Source organism: Tenrec ecaudatus, chromosome 14 (assembly GCF_050624435.1).
Source record: "Tenrec ecaudatus isolate mTenEca1 chromosome 14, mTenEca1.hap1, whole genome shotgun sequence".
NCBI lineage: Eukaryota > Metazoa > Chordata > Mammalia > Afrosoricida > Tenrecidae > Tenrec > Tenrec ecaudatus.
Window position 1 is genome coordinate 104,042,185 of NC_134543.1, and position 19,793 is coordinate 104,061,977.

Sequence of the window (19,793 nt, forward strand, 5' to 3'; positions counted from 1 at the left end):
GAGCCACCCATGGTTCCCCTCAATTATTAGGGATAGAAAAGGTCCGAGATGATTTGCTTCAATTTTTGCATGTCTCCTGGTTCTTAGAAGCTGCCTGAGGAAGCAAAGGGCTTCTCTTAGGGCTCTAGTATCTTTATATTGTACAGTATTCTTTAGGCAGTGAAACAGCTCACCCATGTTGGAATCTGCCCGAGCTGACTGGGAAAAATTCCACCCACCTTGATAAACCAGACTGTTTTCCACATTGACATCCTCGCAGTCTTTGTTCAGGCCAGCTGCTGGGCAAACTACTAGCAAGTTCACTTTCATAGAGCTGCTGGTCAGTGTTTCTGTTCGGTGTTTGTTGCTGGCTTTGAACTTGCCATCATGATAGGACTTTTCAGACTTCCAAGAAGAGAGGTGATCAGGTTATCATAGATGAGGGGTCAGGTCATGGTGGGGACATCAGAAACTGGAAACTGTCGACAGTCACCCAGCCTGGCTACATAAAACTGGAACAGAGTTTAGCAGTATCTATTAAGAACTTAGTAATAGCCTTCTATCACCTGTTCAGAGCCCCACAAAGAGTTGATTGGATCAGTTAATTTTTACCTAGTTTGACATACTCTTATTAACATTCTTGTTTGGGTAACTTTATGCTTCATAGTTTCTCGTGCTTTCCTTTGCTTGGGGCTAGTTATTCTGGGGCCTGGCAAGCAAGATCAAATGACACAGAGCAGCAAATTGAGCAGCAAATTGAGATCTAGGAATCCCTTGTGGGTGTCGTTTCTGAAAGGTCTGTGGAAACAGCAGAAAGTCAGGGTCTGCTGAATCCTCCTCAAGTAAAGCCAGCTTTCATTTTGGTCTCACAGGATCCAGTCTAATAAAGCCATCTTGTTTGCAAGGAGGAGAGAATCCTATATCTGTTCAATGAACTTGTTATTTATGTCCACAGAGTGGAACAGCTGCATTTGGGACCTACCAGTGCTCCCATGCCATTTGGCCAGTTGAGATAATTCTTCAGTAAAAAAAAACAGCAATAGAAATAACAGAATCCTGTATAAACAAAGAACTGTTTCATTGCCAGCCTCAAGTCTCAATTTTCCTAGTCTCTTCAAGTTGGGAGTATGAATTTATGTTCCTGTGTGCATCTGCTCCGTCTCCCTGCATAAGCTCCTGCAAAAGGACTGGTCTAGAGACAGAGAGGGATTTGTGTTCTGGTGGCACTGTGGGCTACATGTTGGGCTGCTAACCACAAAGTTGATAGTTGAAACCCACCAGTTGCTCTGCAGGAGAAAGACGGGGCTTTCTGCTCCCATAACTATTCACAGTGTCAGAAACCCACAGAGGCCGTTCTACCCTGTCCTATAGGATGGCTGTGAGTCAGAATTGACCCGATGGCAGTGAGTTCTTCTGATAAGTAACTGTTAACTGTTACTAGGAAAGCCAAATCTTACTGAAAACGTAGTTAAGTTTTATTTAGAACTACTTGTTCTCTTGCGTCACTGAAAGCTCGGGTTTCCCAAAGGATTGAGCAGGCAGAATACGTTTTAGATTTGGGGCTGCTATAGTTCTGAGCTCCCCCTCACTTAAAAGAGCAGACCTTTATCTGGGGATGTTATGTGGGCCTTTGAGGGCCTCGGAGATCTCTCAGAGCTTGGAGCACAAATCAAGCTGCAACTCTGCATGAAGATTCCCCACTTCAGGCCTCAGCACTTTCCTGTCTCCTCTTCACTCATGTTCCATGTACTGGGATGGGATTGTTTACTGACTCCTTGGTTTCTCTCCGATTGCATGGAAAGCTCCTTGTGCTCTAGACGGTATTTTAAGTCTCTCTCACTGTGCCCTGTGTGGTGCTGACTTAGGAGCTTAATAACTATTTGCTGACCGAGGTTAAGAGAAATCCAGTTCTGGGACTTCCTTCTCTGGAGATAGCTACTTTCGGAATGATAACTTTTCTCTCCTACCACCCCCCACCCCGCCATGAGTGACATAGGTTTTAATTGGCTTTGTTCATGCTTCCCTGCGTTTCAGACTTTTTGTGGTGGTTTTGCTCTCCTTGTTTCGGGGGCACTGTTGAAACACTAATTTCCAGAGCATATATCACAGAGGCAGTTTCATGTGGAAGAACGTGGGAAATTCATTTCTCTGTAGTTCACGGTATCAAATGGAGAAGGCAAATCAAGAATCTAATTTTGTCCATTAACAAATAACTGTTTATCTGCCTCCTTTCTCTGGAGAAAACCAAAAGAAAAGACAGAGGAAAGTATCTGGCTTATTCTTGGTCTGGGGCCCAATGAATGACAGTTGACCTCCAGCCAGGCCTACAGGGGGAATGGAAATTTCTATAAACATCGAGTTGACTTGATGACACACAGAACAACAGTGACCTAAGACAAATGCCTCTCAGTGAGACTGGAGAAATCGCCCAGCATTTAGCTGAGTCTTATGGAGAGCGGACAGCATTCCCTGACTCTCTGCAGGGTTGGATTGACAAAGCTGGCACAGATGGGGCTTTCTTTCCCGTCTTAGATCCCTTGTTTGCACTTTGCATAAGGCTGTGGGGCTGGGCTTGCCTGATAACTTAGACAGGCTGGGGTACTTGACAGGGTCGGGAAGAGGTAGGGCTAGTGCACGCTCTCCCACTACTGGCATGAACATGAGAATTTTGATTAAAGTGAAATGGATTAATCTAAGCAAATACTATATTTGTGAGTACTACAACTATGATAAGGTAAAATATGATAATGAGGTTAATCTAGTATTCTCATAATATTCAAAGGGTTCTTTACTGTATCTACACCAGGATTTAAGAACTAGAAGGGACATTAGATATTATCTAAGAAGAGAACAAATTCTGCAACACCAAAATGTTAACAATGAAGATCTCTAAATGTTGGATAAATTGTATTTGTCTGAATTTTCTTTCTACTTTGAACATATTTTTTCCTTTCAAATAATTTTATTGGGGGTTCATATAACTCTTATCACAATCCATATATACATTCATTATGTCAAGCACATTTGTACATTTGTTGCCCTCATCATAGATTACATCTTTTTTTTTCAAGCACATTTGTACATTTATTGCCCTCATCATTCTCAAAACATTTGCTTTATACTTGAGCCCTTGGTATCAGCTCCTTATTTTTCCCTCTTTTTGCCCACCCCTTCCCTCATGAACCCTTGATAATTTATAAATTATTATTATTTTTTCATGTCTTATACTGACTGATGTCTCCCTTTACCCACTTTTCTGTTGTCCATCCCCCGGGGAGGGGCTTATATGTAGGTCATTGTGATCGGTTCCCCTTTTCTTCCCCCACCTTTCCCTTACCTTCCTGGTATCACTACTCTCATTATTGGACCTGAGGGCAAGACCTCTTTAAGCGTATTGAAAAGCAAGGATGTTACTTTGAGGACTAAGGTGTGCCTGACACAAACCATGCTATTTTGAATCACCTCCTATGCATGTGAAAGGTGGACATTGAATAAGGAAGACTGAAGAAGAATCGATGCATTTGCATTATGGTGTTGGCAAAGAATTTTTGAAAGTACCATGAACTGGCAAAAGGACAAACAATTCTGTCTCAGAAGAAGTAAGATCAGAGTGCTCCTGAGGGGCAAGGGTGGCGAGGCTTGGTCTTACATAGTCTGGATATGTTGTCAGGAGTGACCAGACGCTAGAGAAGCACATCATGCCTGGCAGCAACAAGAGGAAAGCCCTCAATGAGATAGACGGACACAGTGGTTGCAACAGTGGGTTTAAGCACAGTAACAGTTGTGTGGCTGGTGTAGCACCGAGCAGTGTTTCATTCTGTGTGCTTATGAAACCTATTCACTTTGGGTGGTCCAGCTGATATTTGAAATACCAGTGATACAGCTTCCAATATCACAGAGACACACAAACCACCACAGTATGGCAAACAGACAAGTGGGGGCATTAGACTACAAGTGTAGCTCTTTTAGAGAATGCTATATCACTTCAGGCCCCATCATGTTACATAGTTTACAAGAGTGGGATGTTTTTCAGTAAGGGGCCCTGAGCCCTGCATTACTCTCCATTAGAGAGAGAATGCATGAACACAGTCACAGATAGTACTGACCTACCCTTCACTGCTCAATGTCTCAGAGGTAAGTATCAGAGACAGCACGTAGACTAAAGGTTCCAGGGGTATACTCGGCAGGGGTAGTAAAGGGGAGCTGATCTCAAGGAGTTCAAGAAGGAAGAGAATGCTTTGAAACTGATCGTGGTAGCCATTGTACAGTACTGCTTGATGTGACTGAATTTTGAAATGATAACATATCTGTATTAAACTCCCCAAAAATGGTTAAAATAAGTATCCATAAGCACAACTCTGGGTTCTTGTGTTTTCTTAAGTAACTAACAGTATTAGTGATACCATATGTTTGAACAGTTTCCAGTCATTCTCTAAATTATTCTCCAGTTGGAAAGTTTCTGCTAACATAGTTAATTTTTAAAAACATTTTATTAGGGGCTCATACAACTCTTATCACAGTCCATACATATACATACATCAATTGTATAAAGCACATCTGTACATTCTTTGCCCTAATCCTTTTCTTTTTTTTCACATAGTTAATTTTTATATGATTATTTTTTTCTGTTAAATTCTTTGGGCTACCTTGAAATGTCCCTCTTCTGAGACCTGCATCTGAAATCAGCATACCATTTATTTATTTTTAACCTTTTTCATCCCAAACTGGTTAAGTTTGCTTTTTTTCCCTACTATTATAGCAAAACATCATATATTCTGTATTATAGCATACATGGGGTGTAGAGCATATGATATATAATAGAAAGAAAAGGATCAATCTATAACCCCCTCCCAGGGGGACAAACAACGGAAAAGTGGGTGAGGGGCGGCGGAGGACGATATGTAATAGAAAGAAGCACAGAACTATTAAAACAAAAACAGAAACCTCTCAGTGAAAATTTCCTTCAGGAAAAGACAGGCCAACCATATTTGTGTATCTTAAGCAGTCACAATAAGCTCCCCAGAGATGTTGATTCTACCTGGTTTCAGGAAGAGTATGCCTGATAATGTTGTTGATCTCTCTCCAATAGCTAGGGTGGTCCATCCTTTAAGATTTATCAGATTTATATTTAAAAATTTTGATTCCTAGATTCAGTTATTCTTAGAATATTGGGTATTTCTCCAGCTTTTGGTCTTTGCTAATACTTTAAAAGTCTAGCTAATACTTTGAAAGTCTGGAACCACTATATTTCTTATGCATCTCTCCACTTAATACGCTCATCAACTTTTATGCCAGAAAACAAGCCAACCTGAAACTAAGTCAGTGAGCCTGTCCCTGCTGAAGTCCCCCCTCCAGCTCCAGGATGCCTTCTCCAGACTTGAGCCTTCACGGTGCGTTCGGTGTTCACATGGAGTTTTTTCCATTTGCTTCTTTATGTTGTCCTTGGCTGCAGGGAGCATGGGGTCTTTGGGTCCCATTGCACTCTATTGAGGGCTTAAAGTTTTCCAGGAATGTATCATAAGCAAAGCTCCACATTTCTTAAAGAGTTATAATAGTTGCATTTCAACTGCTTCTACCACCCTAAGCTTGTAACCTGATGGTTTTCTCTGTCAGCATCTTTCACTGTTGACTGCAAATGAAATCTTCAAATGATGTTTTTATAAAACCTTCGGGAAACTGATTTGCTTTGATTAAAACAGAGACAGTAAAAATTAAATTTTAAAAATTACCTCTTTCGGCGGTGCTTGAAAGCAGAACTGCCGCCGTGGATCGCGTCATCGGGGGACAGAGGGAAGGCGCTGCTTCTGTGTTCCGCGCTCATGTGGACTTCGCCGCGGCACGGCTACATCAAGGGCATAGTGAAGGACATTAACCACGACCCGGGACACGGCGTGCCCCTCGCCAAGGTGGTCTTCAGAGACCCATGCCGGTTTAAGAAACGGAATGAACTGTTCATCGCAGCTGAAGGCGTTCACACCGGCCAGTTTGTGTACTGCGGCAAGAAGGCCTGTGGAGCATCCCTTCGGAGGTGGTCACCGCCAGCACATTGGCAAGCCCTCAGCCATCTGCAGAGATGCCCCTGCTGGTCGCAAAGTGGATCTCATTGCTGCTTGCTGGACTGGGAGGCTCCGGGGAACCAAGACTGTGCAAGAGGAAGTGAACTAGGGCTGAGGACCAAATAAATTATTTTTTTAAATTTTTAAAACATTTTATTAGGGGCTCATACAACTCTTATCACAATCCATACATATATGTACATCAATTGTATAAAGCACATCTGTACATTCTTTGCCCTAATCATTTTCTTTTCTTTTTTTACATTTTATTAGGGGCTCATACAACTCTTATCACAATCCACACATATACATACATCAATTGTATAAAGCACATCCGTACATTCTTTGTCCTAATCACTCTCAAAGCATTTGCTCTCCACTTAAGCCCTCTGCATCAGGTCCTCTTTTTCCCCCCTCCCTCCCCGCTTTCCCCTCCCTCATGAGCTCTTGATAATCCACAGATTGTTATTTTGTCATATCTTGTCCTATCTGGAGTCTCCCTTACCCCCATTCTCTGCCATCCATCTCCCAGGGAGGAGGTCACATGTAGATCCTTGTAATCAGTTCCCCCTTTCCATCCCACTCACCCTCCACTCTCCCAGCATCGCCCCTCACACCACGGGTCCTGAAGGTATCGTCCACCCTGGATTCCCTGTGCCTCCAGCTCCCATATGCACCAGTGTACAACCTCTGCCCTATCCAGTCCTGCAAGGTAGAATTCGGATCATGGTAGTTGGGGGGAGGAAGCATCCAGGATCTGGGGGCAAATAAATTATTTTCTCCTGTCACCTCAGAAAAAAAATTATAGAAAAACAGACAGTGTCAATATCTTATTATTGCTATTCATGGTCCTCTAACTTCACCCTTTTCAGGAAATAAAATTTAGATCTAGATGTGATCTTGCTCTGACTGTACCTCTGTTTCTAGCCCCTGCAGGAAAGCAAATATTGTGGAAGCTTTTCCAACAGGAACAGAAATGACAGCCAATTCCATGATCTTAGAAAGAGAAATGTATCCCTTTATCTCCACATTTAACCTGCACAGATTTCTGAAGATGAGAACCCTACCCAGTTTTTAACTCTGCTAATATAAGAACTTTCAAAGTATGTGAGATGAAGTCTTGCCGACCTCACTTGGAAGCATTCCGGCTATACTTCTAAGATGGCTTTGTTTGGTCTTATTCTACCAGTCTGTGGTGCTTTTAGTATTCTTCCCAGGGCCTTAATCCAAATGCATCATTTATTCTTCAGTCTGTCTTATTCCGTGTTCAACTACCACATGTTGATGAGGCCATTGAAAATACCCTGGCACGATCAGGTGCACCTTTATCCTCAAAGTGACATCAGTGGGAAAGCAGAAGGTTGGTGAAAAAGAGGAAGATTTGATTAGAGGCACAGACAACAGTGGACTTAAACATAACAATTGTGAGGATGGCCCAGCCCTGGGCAGTGTGTAGATCTGTAGTCCATGGTGTCACCCTAAGCCAGAACCAACTTGACAGCACCTACCTAACTCAGTGTCAAAACTAACGAGTGGAGAGAGAGAGAGAAGTCCAAAGCTGGGGAAGAGATTGGGAAAAGGAGTGGTAATCATATAAAACCTAAGTCCCAATGGCAATATTGGAAGCACTGAAAAACAAAGCAACATAAAGCATAAAGAGTTTACTGGCCAAGAAACAGCTGCAGCTGCTAAATTATAGAATATGTGTTATATATATATATATGTATATATATATATATATATATATATATATATATATATATATATGAACAGGTAGTATAATCTTGAGTTAGTAACCCATAACTTTCATGTTTGTTGACTGTAGTTACATGCATTATCTCAATTTTTACAACAAATTGTAATATTTTACAGTTTCAGAAACTGAGGCTTACAGGAAATTACATAACTTGTCCAAGACCACATAGCTATGAAGTATAAGAGCCACTTTTCTGCAAGGGGATGTCCAATTGCCCACAGATGGGCCCAGGGTCCCCACTTCGCACTTCCCCTCATTCACAGTGCTAAGTTGTTTTGTTTTTTCTTGTCTTTCATGCCTGATACCAAGGACTCAAGTAGAAAGCAAATGCTTTGAGAATGATGAGGGAAACAAATGTACAAGCGTGCTTGACACAATGGATGTATGTGTGGATTGTGATAAGAGTTGTTTGTACAAGCCCCCAATAAAATGATTTAATTATTATTATTGTTATTTTTCAAAAGAGCCACTTTTCAATTTGGAACTAAATCAGGTAATTTCACAGAATTAGAAGGTTGGAAGATGGACAGAACCGTTGAATCCTAGGTAGCCAGGAGCGCAAATATATCTAAATTATAGAGTAGCCTGACTTCAGCACCACCTTTTACACTGCTGTAAGATCAGCACACGAAGCTATTGGACTCAGTGCTGGCATAGAGAATTCTTCTACTACCGTCTTTGTGTCATTCTTTAAAGTTCTGAGTCCTGGATGGGGACATCTAATTGGCCTGGTCTCACTCTGTGTTAATATTCTAGCTGCCAGGAGCACAATTGGCTTCTGTAGTACACAGTTAGGCCCTACTTCCCACTGAGGCTGGCACAATGAAAGCTGTCCCCAGTCCGGAAGAGCATTTGGATGCTAGACAATAATACAAGGAAAGACGTGGACCACACCAAACATAGCTATTCTGATGCAGATGTCCATGTGGTCTTCTGCTGAGGACTGGTTGAAATGAGCAGCTGTCCCTGCTTCCATAAGCCTAGTTGTTGTCCCAAGACAGGATCTGCCTAACAGAGGACAATAAGACTATCGGGATTGCACAAAGTACAGGAGCTTTCACATGGGGATCTCTGGCTGTTCTGAATCATTGAAATGGGGCCTCACAGAAATGAGTGAGCAGAATCGGCAGCTGGTAAGGTTAATCTGAGCTGGGAGCATACAGAAGAGGGACCTGTGGGGAGAATTCCTATCTAGATTCCAAGCTTAATTGATTCTTAGTATGGTGTCTTGAGACCCTTGATTTGTCTGATGCTATTGGCAATCATTTACTCTAGCTTTATGAGATTAGTCATAAGAAACATTTTTTTCTTCTGGATGTGAGAAAGAAAAGGAATGATGCACGTGACTAACCTGCCTTATATTCTTTGTTCCCTCCTCTTCCTTTCTTACTTTTGCCATAATTCAGACACTCTTTGACCAGTGTTTATCTGTAGAGGTGGGTCTGCAGAGTTGGATGAACCCACTCAGTAAGATGAGCAATTCCAAGCTTTTGTGATAAAAATTGCAGCCCATTCCATTCTCTGACTGAGATCTCAGAGTGGTCTAGGGCACTGAGTACTGAGCCCGCACAAGGCCACTTTGCCTTTGGAGATCCCATTTTTACATGCCCAAGGCTCACTGCAGGGAGCCCGGGAGAATTAGTGGGCTGCTAACCCATCTTAGGGACAGTAGTGAGGCTTTCTGCTCCTGTAAAGATTCATAGCCTCAGAAGCCCACAGATACAATTCTCTGTCCTAGAGGGTTGTTATGAGTCCACTTTGTCTCAAGGACAGTGAGTTCACCTTGATTTATGTTCATAGCTTTTAATAATGGCAATTTATTTTTTAGCATATTTTATTATCTTTAAGAGTTTAAAATCAAATGAGCAGATTTAAAAAAAATCTTATTGGGGGCTCATACAAGTCATATAATCCATACATACATCAGTTGTGTCAAGCACATTTGTACATTTGTTGCCCTCATCATTCTCAAAACATTTGCTCTCCACTTAAGCCCTTGACATCAGCTCTTCATTTTTCCCCTACCTCCCCGCTCCCCTCCCTCATGAACCCTTGATAATTTATAAATTATTATTTTGTCATATCTAACACTGTACAACATCTCTCTTCACCCACTTTTCTATGATCTGTTCCCTAGAGAGGAGATTATATGTAGATCCCTGTAATCAGTTTCCTCTTTCTACCTCACCTTCGCTCTGCCCTGCTGGAATCGCCACTCTCACCACTGGTCCTGAAAGGGTCATCTGTCCTGGATTCCCTGTGTTTCCAGTTCCTATCTGTACCAGTGTGCATCCTCTGGCCTAGCCCTATTTGTAAGGTAGAATTGGGATCATGATAGTGGACAGGGGGCGGTGTCGGAGGAAGCATTTAGGAACTAAAGGAGAGTTGTATGTTTCATCGTTGCTACACTGCACCCTGACTGGTTCGTCTCCTCCCTGAGACCCTTCTGAAAGGGGATGTCCAGTTGCCTACAGATGGGTTTTGGGTCCCCACTCTGCCCTCCCCTTCATTCACAATAATATGAGTTTTTGTTCTTTGATGCCTTCTACCCGATCCCTTTGACACCACGTGATCACACAGGCTGGTGTACTTCTTCCATGTGGGCTTTGTGAGCAGATATTTTTGAGCTGTTGGAACAAAGTGCTTTACTAGGAAACTATATAGTTTTAGGTTATATATATATATATATATGTGTGTGTGTGTGTGTGTGTGTGTGTGTGTGTGTGTGTGTGTGAATATGCTGAGATGTGTTGAAATTGTGTATATTATTTTAAAACAAAAAAAAACTGCCATCACGTAGATCCCAACTCATAGTGACTCTACAGAATAGACTAGAACTGCTCCATGGGGTTTCAAAAATTGTATATAATAAATTCCTCTTTCTCCTGAGAAGTGACTAGTGGGTTTAAACTGCTGACCTTGTAGTTCGCAGCCCAATGCATAGCCCCCAGCACCCCCAGGCCTCCTATGCATATATTAGTAGCACCTCAGTGGTATTGGGGTTTGGAATCTCAATGTCTTCATGAAGAGTCGTTCTGTCTTCATCTGTGTAGTGACCCCTTCTTCACTGTCAGGAAGCCAGTCACGCCTCCCTTTGTGCCACCCCAGTACTTACCCCACTTTACTTCACTAAGTTCCTTACCTATCTCTGCCCTTCTTCTAGTTCTCTCTGCCATATGATAGGGGCGGCATCCTTTTAGTGTCTACAATATAGTGGTGGTTTTCATTGCTGTTGAGTCAGCTCTGACTCTTGTGAGGAGGTACAGTTCAGAGTAAAACTGCTGCACAGGGAGGGTTTTCTTGAGTGTAAACTTATGGAGGTGGTGTCAAGCCTTTTATTCTGAAGTACAGATGGGTGGAGAGGAGCTCTGGTGGCATGGTGGCTGTACCTCAGGCTGCAAGTCTCAAGGTCTGAAGTTCAAAACCACCAGCATCTCATGTGGGAGAAAGACAAGGGCTTTCTGCTCCTGTAAAGAGTTACAGCTTCAGAAACCCAAAGGGGCAAGTCTGCCCTTTCCTATAGGCTCACTATGAGTTGGCATCAACTCGATGGCAGTGAGTGAGGCTCCTGGGTGAAAGGGAGTCATGATAGTGCTCTAGTAATCACGAGCTCAACCCCCATCAGCCTTGAGGCTGTCTGCCCCATAAAATGTATGGCCTTGGAAAGTTTCCATAGGGTTGCTATGAGTTGGAATCAACTTAATGACAGTGTGTTTAATTTGTTAACTGCTGGGAGAGTTTGAACCATCAACTTTTAGGTTAGCAGTAAAGTGCCAACTATCTGCTCCATATGTGAACTCAGCACACTTCCAAATATGGCTTCCCTGGAATATGAAGGCCTGAGTTACTGACAACTTGTACTTGCCCTTTAATGTTGTATAAATCTGTCCTCATTTGGAAACAATTGAATCAACTCCTGTTCACAAAAGATCCATCATCAGAATTACCTTCATTTGCTACATGTGCAATTTTTAAATAATTGGAAAGTCTTTGAGCCTTTACTTGCACTAAAACTCCAGAACCAAACCCGCTGCCATTGACTCGTGCTTGACTCAGAGCAGCCCTATGGAGGAGAGACTAGAATGGCTCCATAGGGGTTTCAAGGCTGTCAGTCTTTTACGAAAGCAAGTAGCTGCTGCTTTCTCCCATGGATCAGCTTGTGGGTTTGAACCCTTGACCTTATGGTTGATAGTTCAATGCTTACCAGACAGTGCCACCAAGGCCTCTTGTCCTAAAAGTAAAGCCAAATACCAGATGCTGATTTACCTAACAATTCAACCTGAAGACACTCATAATAATGGGGCTCATTCATAACCCAGGAACTACCTGCATTTGAATGAATGACCAAATCATGTTTTAATTCTAAAATGCTGGAAAAGTTACACTACTGGAGGTTTAAAATGCTCTAACATTCTTTAGATTCAGACATAACTCTCACTGTCCTAGGGGAAGAAGGCCACAGTGACATGCTATCTTTGGTTATTACAGGTGTTCCAGGATTTGGGGACTGAAGTGCTGTCTGGAGCCGTCAAAGGTTACAACATATGCCTCTTTGCCTATGGACAGACAGGCTCTGGGAAGACATACACCATGCTGGGGACTCCTGTGAGTGACTTACTATTGTACAAAGTCTTTTCCTACTGCGTGATCAGTGTCCTGCCCTTGCCCCTGGGAGACAGATGTGAGGCCGTCACCTTTAACAAGATGGGTGGACTTCTTCTGCAATAGGATGGGTTTCTAATAACTCTACCTGAAAGTCTTCCATGTGTCTCCAGTGAAACCCCCTAAAATGGCGAGAGCAGCCCAGTGGGTTCATGTGCTGGAGCTGGGTGGGAGGCACGTCACCCCGAGTGAGGAACACTGCTTCCCTTTCTTCTCTTCTCCAGGCCTCTGTGGGGCTGACACCGCGGATATGTGAGGTACAGACTCTCATTTCAGTGGGGCCTCTTAAAGTAAGTCTCCATTTTACACTCCCTTCAATGCAACCCTGCCCCTCTGGCTTGTGCAGGGTCTCTTCATCAGGGAGGAAGACCACCCCTCGCTGCCTTCCACCTGCAGGATAAAAGTAAGGTAAGAACCTATCAAGTTCAGGGGACTGACATGTTTCTGTTTCCACGCAGAATTCTGCATGCTCAGCTGTCTTCTTTTTGCTTCCAGAATTAACCAGTGGAATGGAGCAAAGCCACAGCAGAAAGAGCTTGTAGGACAGGGAGATGAGAAGCATACTTAGGTCCTTGGGTTGTAGAAAGCCTAACTCCCTATCTGTAGGCTTAACAAGCAGGTAGATTTCCTTTTGTATACCAGCCTACTCTTGGTTTCCTTTGTCTTCAATTTTTGTACTACTTTTTTTTCTTTTGAGGCCTGTTCTCCAGGCCCTTAGTTACTAAATTTTAGTTCCCAGACTAGAACTGGCTATTCCTAATAGAGTTTTAAACAGTCTTTAGTAAAAATAGTAGTTTACGGTTTGGTTAGGCTGCCAATTGCCCTTTATTTAAGATAATGGCTATCTTACTTCTTTGGCATTCACCTGTCTTTTTATTTTTTAATCTAGATATAATTCATATGCCATAAAACTCAACCTTCAAAGGTATATAATTTAGTGGGTTTAAAAAATATATTCATAAGGTTACACATTCATTACCATTAATTCCAGAACATTTTCATCACTCCAAGAGGTTTTCAAAATAGAAATTTGAAATCCATCTGGGAACCAATACTCTTTAATAGATAGCTAAATAGATAAGAAAGTTAGGAGGGGAAAAAACCAAAAGCATGGAAAGAGTATAGGTATAGCCACAGGCAAACACTCATATTCTGGTGGGGGAAAAATCCTACCCTTGCAAGTCTATTTTCTTATTTAAGAGAGGCTTACTGATTTTAATAAAGAATTGTGTCTTTAAAATTTTTTAACAAAGAGTTGAAATGCCAGGTGATACCTGTAAGCTGGAACATAACTGATCTAGAAGCTCAGTGTATAAAACGGGTAAAATGAGAGTCATCTTGCTTAAAACAGGCATGGGGACCAGATCCTTCTCGGTTAGCTTCCCCTACTGCTCAGTGGCGTCCCGCGGTGCCTTCATAGAACGCTAGCGTTCAAGGAACACATTTGAAGATCACTTCCAGAAGTGAGCTCTTACAGTTCTGTGATGAGAACCTGATCAAGCCCATTGAAACCATTGCTGTTGAGTCCATTCCCACTCAGGGGAGGCCTGTCCCAGCCGTTTCTTAGACAGTAATCTTTACAGAAGCAGACGGCATCATTCTCTTGAGTAGTGACTAGTAGGTTCGAACAGACAGCCTTCTGGTTAGCCACTGTGTTAGTCTGGGTATATTAGAGAAACAAATCCACAGAAACTCATATGTATAAGAAAGAGTTTTATATAAAGGGTAAGTGCACATCAAGAAAACATCCCAACCCAGTGCTCCACAAGTCCAACATTAATGCATATGTCTGACACCGATCCACAAAGTCCTCCTCCATCTCACAAAACACAGTCAATGATGCCAACTGCAGGAGGAAAGCCGAATCAATAAATATGTAAGCATCTCAGCACTGGCAGGGGTCTCCACAGGGTTGCTCCAGCACCCAGGGCTGTATCGGGGTAGATCTATGTGGTTTCTCCTTGGAGATATCTTGCAGGAAGTGAGCCTTGCCAGCTGAAGCAGGGAACTGGCTAAGGCAGCTGCACCCTGGTCCGACCATCAGAAAGCAAGAGACCCGAGAACTAGAAAGGCGAGGCTCACTGAGCCATTTATCTCTGTCCACTTCAATTATCCCCACATGTGTTTATCGGCCAGGTTGGCACCATAACCTTTAACTATGTCAGCCGCTGGCTGAGTACTTAACCTGATGGCAGCATGCCCTAAAATCCTTGAGAGCCAAACTTGCACCAGCCCTGATTATAAACCTAAAACTACAAAATCACGCTGAAGATAATGGTCCTAGCTTGAGCAAGGATTTAAATGACCAGAGGTGAAACTAGAACAAGACCTAGGACCTCCTGATTGTAGGGTTAGTGTTTTCCCACAGGACTTAACCATTGTCAAACATCTAATTGTGTTCTCTTTTTCACTTGTCTCTAGTTTCTTGGAAATCTATAATGAGCGGGTACGGGATCTGTTGAAGCAATCGGATCAGAAAAAATCCTACACCTTGCGGGTCAGGGAGCATCCAGAGATGGGGCCCTATGTACAAGGTGAGCTGCTGTGATCTGAGACCAAACTGAAGCCTTGGATCCTCTCCCAACCATCAGTTCAGGCTCAGGGTATGACTCCATGTGTGTCAGTCAAAGCAGAACAATACTCCATAGAATTCTCAATGGAATCAGCAGTTGATCAATGGGCCTTTTCCTTCCCCCTTGTTCCCTGTTTTATTGCTTGTTTTGCTTAGTAGTACTTAAAACAAGAAATTTTTTTCTTCTTAAGCCCTCTAATATCAGCTCCTTTTAATTCCCTCCCTCCCCCACCCTACCACCCTCACAAACCCTTAATATATTATATATTATTATTATTTTTACATATCTTACATTGATATATCCCTTTACCTACATTTCTGATATTCACCACCACCCCTCAACCATACCCTCATGGGATTGTTACCCCTATTACTGTTTCTGAGGGTTTGTCTATCCTGAATTCCATGTATCGAAAGCGCTTCTCTGTACCAATGTACATACACTGGTCTAGCCGGATTCGTGAGGTATAACCGAGGTCATAACGGTGGGAGAGGAAGAGTTAAAGAACTAAAGGAATATTGTGTGTTTCGTTGGTGCTATATTGAACCCTGGATTTGCGAGGGAATATCTGACAATCAACAGATGGGGTTTGCATCTTCATTTGACCCCTCTCCTTCACAGCTATATGATTCTAAAACAGGAATTTCTGAATGAATTGTTCAGCTGTCTGAGAACAAATAGGGCACATATTTAGGTCTCTAATCAAATTGTTAAGCACTACTTACTGGTGGGCACTGGACCTTTTTTGAAGTGCCTCTGGGTAGATTCATACCAACAGATTTTTTTGGGCTTATTTATTTTTAATCATTTTATTAGGAGCTCATAGAACTCTTATCACAATTCATACATACATCAGTTGTGTAAAGCACATTTGTACATTCGCTTCCCTCATCATTCTCAGAACATTTGCTTTCCACTCAAGCCCCTGGCATCAGCTCCTCATTTTTCGCCTCCCTCCCCACTCCCCACTCCCCACTCCCTCTTGAACCCTTGATAATTTATAAATTATTATTTTGTCATATCTTGCACTGTCTGATGTCTCCTTTCACCCACTTTTCTGTGGTCCGTCCCCCAGGAAGGAGGTGATATGCAGATCCTTGTAATCAGTTCCCCATTTCCACCCACCCTCCCTTCACCCTTCCAATATCGCCACTTGCACCACTGGTCCTGAAGGGATCATCTACCCTGGATTCCCTGTTTCAAGTTCCTATCTGTACCAGTGCACATCCTCTGGTCTAGCCAGGTTTGTAAAGTAGAATTGGGATCATGATAGTGGGTGGAGGGGCGGGGTGGGGAGGAAGTATTTAGGAACTAGAGGAAAGTTGTATGTTTCATCATTGCTACACTGCACCCTGACTATCTCGCTCCTCCCCAAGACCTTTCTGTAAGGGGATGTCCAGTGGCCTACAAATGGGCTTTGGGTCTCCACTCCACACTCGCCCCCTCATTCACAATGATATGATTTTTTTGTTCTGATGATGCCTGATACCTGATCCCTTCGACACCTCATGATGGCACAGGCTGGTGTGCTTCTTCCATGTGGGCTTTGTTGCTTCTGAGCTAGATGACCATTAAAAAGAACTTTTGAAGCCCCTCTGTATATTATTCCAAGCTCTTTCCTTTCCAACCGAGCCAAGCTCTTCCTGACTTTCTGCCATTCCATATTTGTAATTCATTTTCTCTAACTGTGAGTAATACTTGCTTGATCATTCCCTGTAAGTGTAATCAGTCTCCATCACCATTGCTGTCCTCGGTGGACCTGACTCACCTTGTCTGTGTCTGATCTCTGTGCTGGGGTCACCTCAGCACAAGAAGCTTTCTTCTCAGCTTCTCAATTCTGACACTGTGACCTGGGCTGCCTGTCCCCTCTGCCCACCAACTGTGCGGTGCCTTTGGTCTTTGTATCTTTCTGCTGGACCACATCCCTGCCTTAACATGGAAGCCCACCTCACCCACCCTGAGTTGGGCCAGCCTCTGCAGGTACCCTCATCACCACTGACTTGGCATGGTGAGGCTGCCCTCACTTTTTTAGACTCTGACTTTCTGTGCCCGACAATGACGCAGGAGGTCCCCTGCCTCGCTCCATTTTCCTGTCATGCTGTCCCACTGCATGGGTGCCCTCCCTCCCCTGCTCAGCTTCTGACTGTCATTGGGAGACTGCCCTAGGCATGGAGACTCTTCTCCCTTTACTTTGGACAATGACATTCCCCACTGAGCCACCCACCCCCAACCTAGTCTTCTATAAATATTTTAGTGTGTAGCCTTAAAAGATAATACTTATTTTTTAAATCCACAAAACCATTATCACACCTAAACAATAGCAGTGTTCCATACTATAGAGAAATCTAGTCAAAATCATTTAAATTTTTGGTGTAATTGTATTTAGCAGTGAGTCTGTAGCATTCTTTGCTTCCAAATCTCTCACGCAGAGATTCTTAAGCACAGGTGTAAAAGCTCTTTATGATTTGGTCAATAGTAGCCATAAATATTTACATCCATGGCCTAAACACTCTCATCACCGATATAAAGCTGACTCATTTGACACCAGCCAAATTCAAGATTCATTTCCATGGAACCTGCCCTATTCCTCCTTGGATCTCCTTAGTATTTTTCCTCACTTCTCCTTCCATAACATTTGGCCGTCTTGTCTTATTATAATTTAACTTCTCAAGGTTGGGAGATGTGTAATGTATATTTTGTATGCCAAACTGAGCCTGCCACCTTCTGGAATACCTGATACCTACTACCTACCTCAACCATTTTGTGAGGCCCATCGGGGATACTCTATAAGAACTTTTCTTGTAACCTATAGAGCAATATTTTTATGAAATTATCAGTATTACTTTTGTTGTTGTTAGCTTAGCTGCTCTCCAAATTCTAGGCCATAATCTCTGTGAGGACAGAGACCTGTGTTACTAGAGTTTATCATAGCAGCTAAGCCTAGGCTTACAGTAAATGTTTGATAGAAAACAAACTTATTATCTAAGCGAAGTCAGCCAAGTTCTTTCATTCTTCTCCATCAAGGGATACGAAATAGGAATGACAAAATTAAGGAGAGGGAAAGGGTAAGCTTTCTTTTAAAAAAAATAATTTCTTTTGTCCCTCTTGCAAATCTAATAGGTTTATCTCAACATGTAGTTACCAACTATAAACAAGTAATTCAACTCTTGGAGGAGGGGATAGCAAACAGGTAACAGATTTGTTTGTTCCTATTCTTTGACCTCGTTCACCTAACCTCTGTTCTCATTAGTCCCCATTGGGGGACTATGGATGATGATACTTACAATTGACTCCGTCTGCAGCTTCCACATCCACACTCAGGGACCCTTCTCAGAACAGCCAGGTACTCAGGGTGAGGAGCAGTGGCTGAGACTGGGTGCTCCCTCCCTAGTACTGATACCAGACTTTGTTTCCGATAACAAAATACTAGGCAGTGAGTCCAAAGAATGTCTCTGTTCCTTGTCTTCTGATGCACAGTTTCTGATATTTGGATCAAAGAAAACATTCTTGCACTCTCTTCTTAGACCAATAAGTATAAAATGTTTTCAGGGAAAAAACTTTTTTTTTTTTCAGTTTATCACCCTTGAAAAGGCTACTCATAAAAATCTGCCTTGGGGCAGTTCTCTGATAGCTAAGTGATATAGTTGAAAGTTATTGGAAATTTTGACAACATTGCATATTGTCGGTTATAATAAAATACTCAGGTTATCAATAAATGCTTGAAAGGAATGGTTTCTTTTCTGAAATTAAGTATTTAGAGTTTTCAGTTTTTCCCCTATTACTAGAGAGTGCAAGTGAGTTGGGCTTTAGGCCCAAGAAACAACAGCTTAATTTTCTCCTTGTGGGACTTCTTATAAGACGCTCTCCCGGAGGTCCTTCTTGTCTTCAGGTGATCCTGAGTTCCTTGAGCTTGACTGGTGTCAGGCTTCACCTTGTCCTTTTTATCCTAAAGAATGAACCCTGCCGCCAGATTTATGGTCCTTCTCTTCAGTACTTCTGAAAACGGAACCCAATGAGATGGTCTTAAACTGAAGCATGATTGACGTAGATTTAGTTTAAAGGGAACACTGCTGACTTTAAAGAGTTGACGTTGGAATGGGGTTCCTAGGGGAGACTTCTGGCTCCCGTCTGGTTGAATCATGATGTTGACATAAGCCAGCCTGTCCTTGGTGGCATGTATGATTCTATGCTGAATCACAGCCCACTCCCCTGTCTCTGAGGCTTCTTTGCTTCCTCTTGGGGCCGCTTTTCCATGCTGATGATACTCTTAGTCTTCTGTTCACTCAGATTTTGGTCTCACTTGCTTTATTTTAATGTTTTGATTTGTTCTAGCATGGTTTAACATGAAGCTACTGTATCTCCTAGTCTTAGATATCAACAGAGTACTGCAGCTGCCTGCTTTGGCTCTAACTACTCTAAAATAGATCCTCTATTCCTCTCACCCAAACCTCCTAACACACTAACGTGTCTTGTGTTTCCTGTGGCTCATTACAGATTCACCATGTGTGAACCACCCATGACCTGCCTTCCTTTGTGTCCACAGAATCACAGCCGCCACCCACGTCCATGCAGCCAGCAGCAGATCACATGCCATCTTCACCGTCCACTACACACAGGTTGGTCACTCTTGTGTTCATGAGGTTTCTTCCCGTTTTCCTTTCTACCTCCCTTCCATTAACAGACCCTCTGATAGGACTTCATCATCTAGAATCCACATGCAATCGATGATGGCAGAGCGGCTGAGACATTTCATACACATTAGTTAAC

At 42.7% G+C, this 19,793-nt stretch overlaps 1 protein-coding gene across 1 annotated transcript in view; it reads left to right on the plus strand.

Moving 5' to 3' along the window:
* The window catches only part of STARD9 (StAR related lipid transfer domain containing 9), a 122,448-nt gene that overhangs the window by 52,210 nt on the left and 50,445 nt on the right, over positions 1-19,793 (plus strand). Inside the window, exons 4-9 of the mRNA XM_075532422.1 lie at positions 12,280-12,396; positions 12,678-12,710; positions 12,800-12,861; positions 14,875-14,987; positions 18,147-18,216; positions 19,570-19,642. Coding sequence (XP_075388537.1) covers positions 12,280-12,396; positions 12,678-12,710; positions 12,800-12,861; positions 14,875-14,987; positions 18,147-18,216; positions 19,570-19,642 — 468 coding nt within the window. The remainder of the gene's footprint in view (positions 1-12,279; positions 12,397-12,677; positions 12,711-12,799; positions 12,862-14,874; positions 14,988-18,146; positions 18,217-19,569; positions 19,643-19,793) is intronic.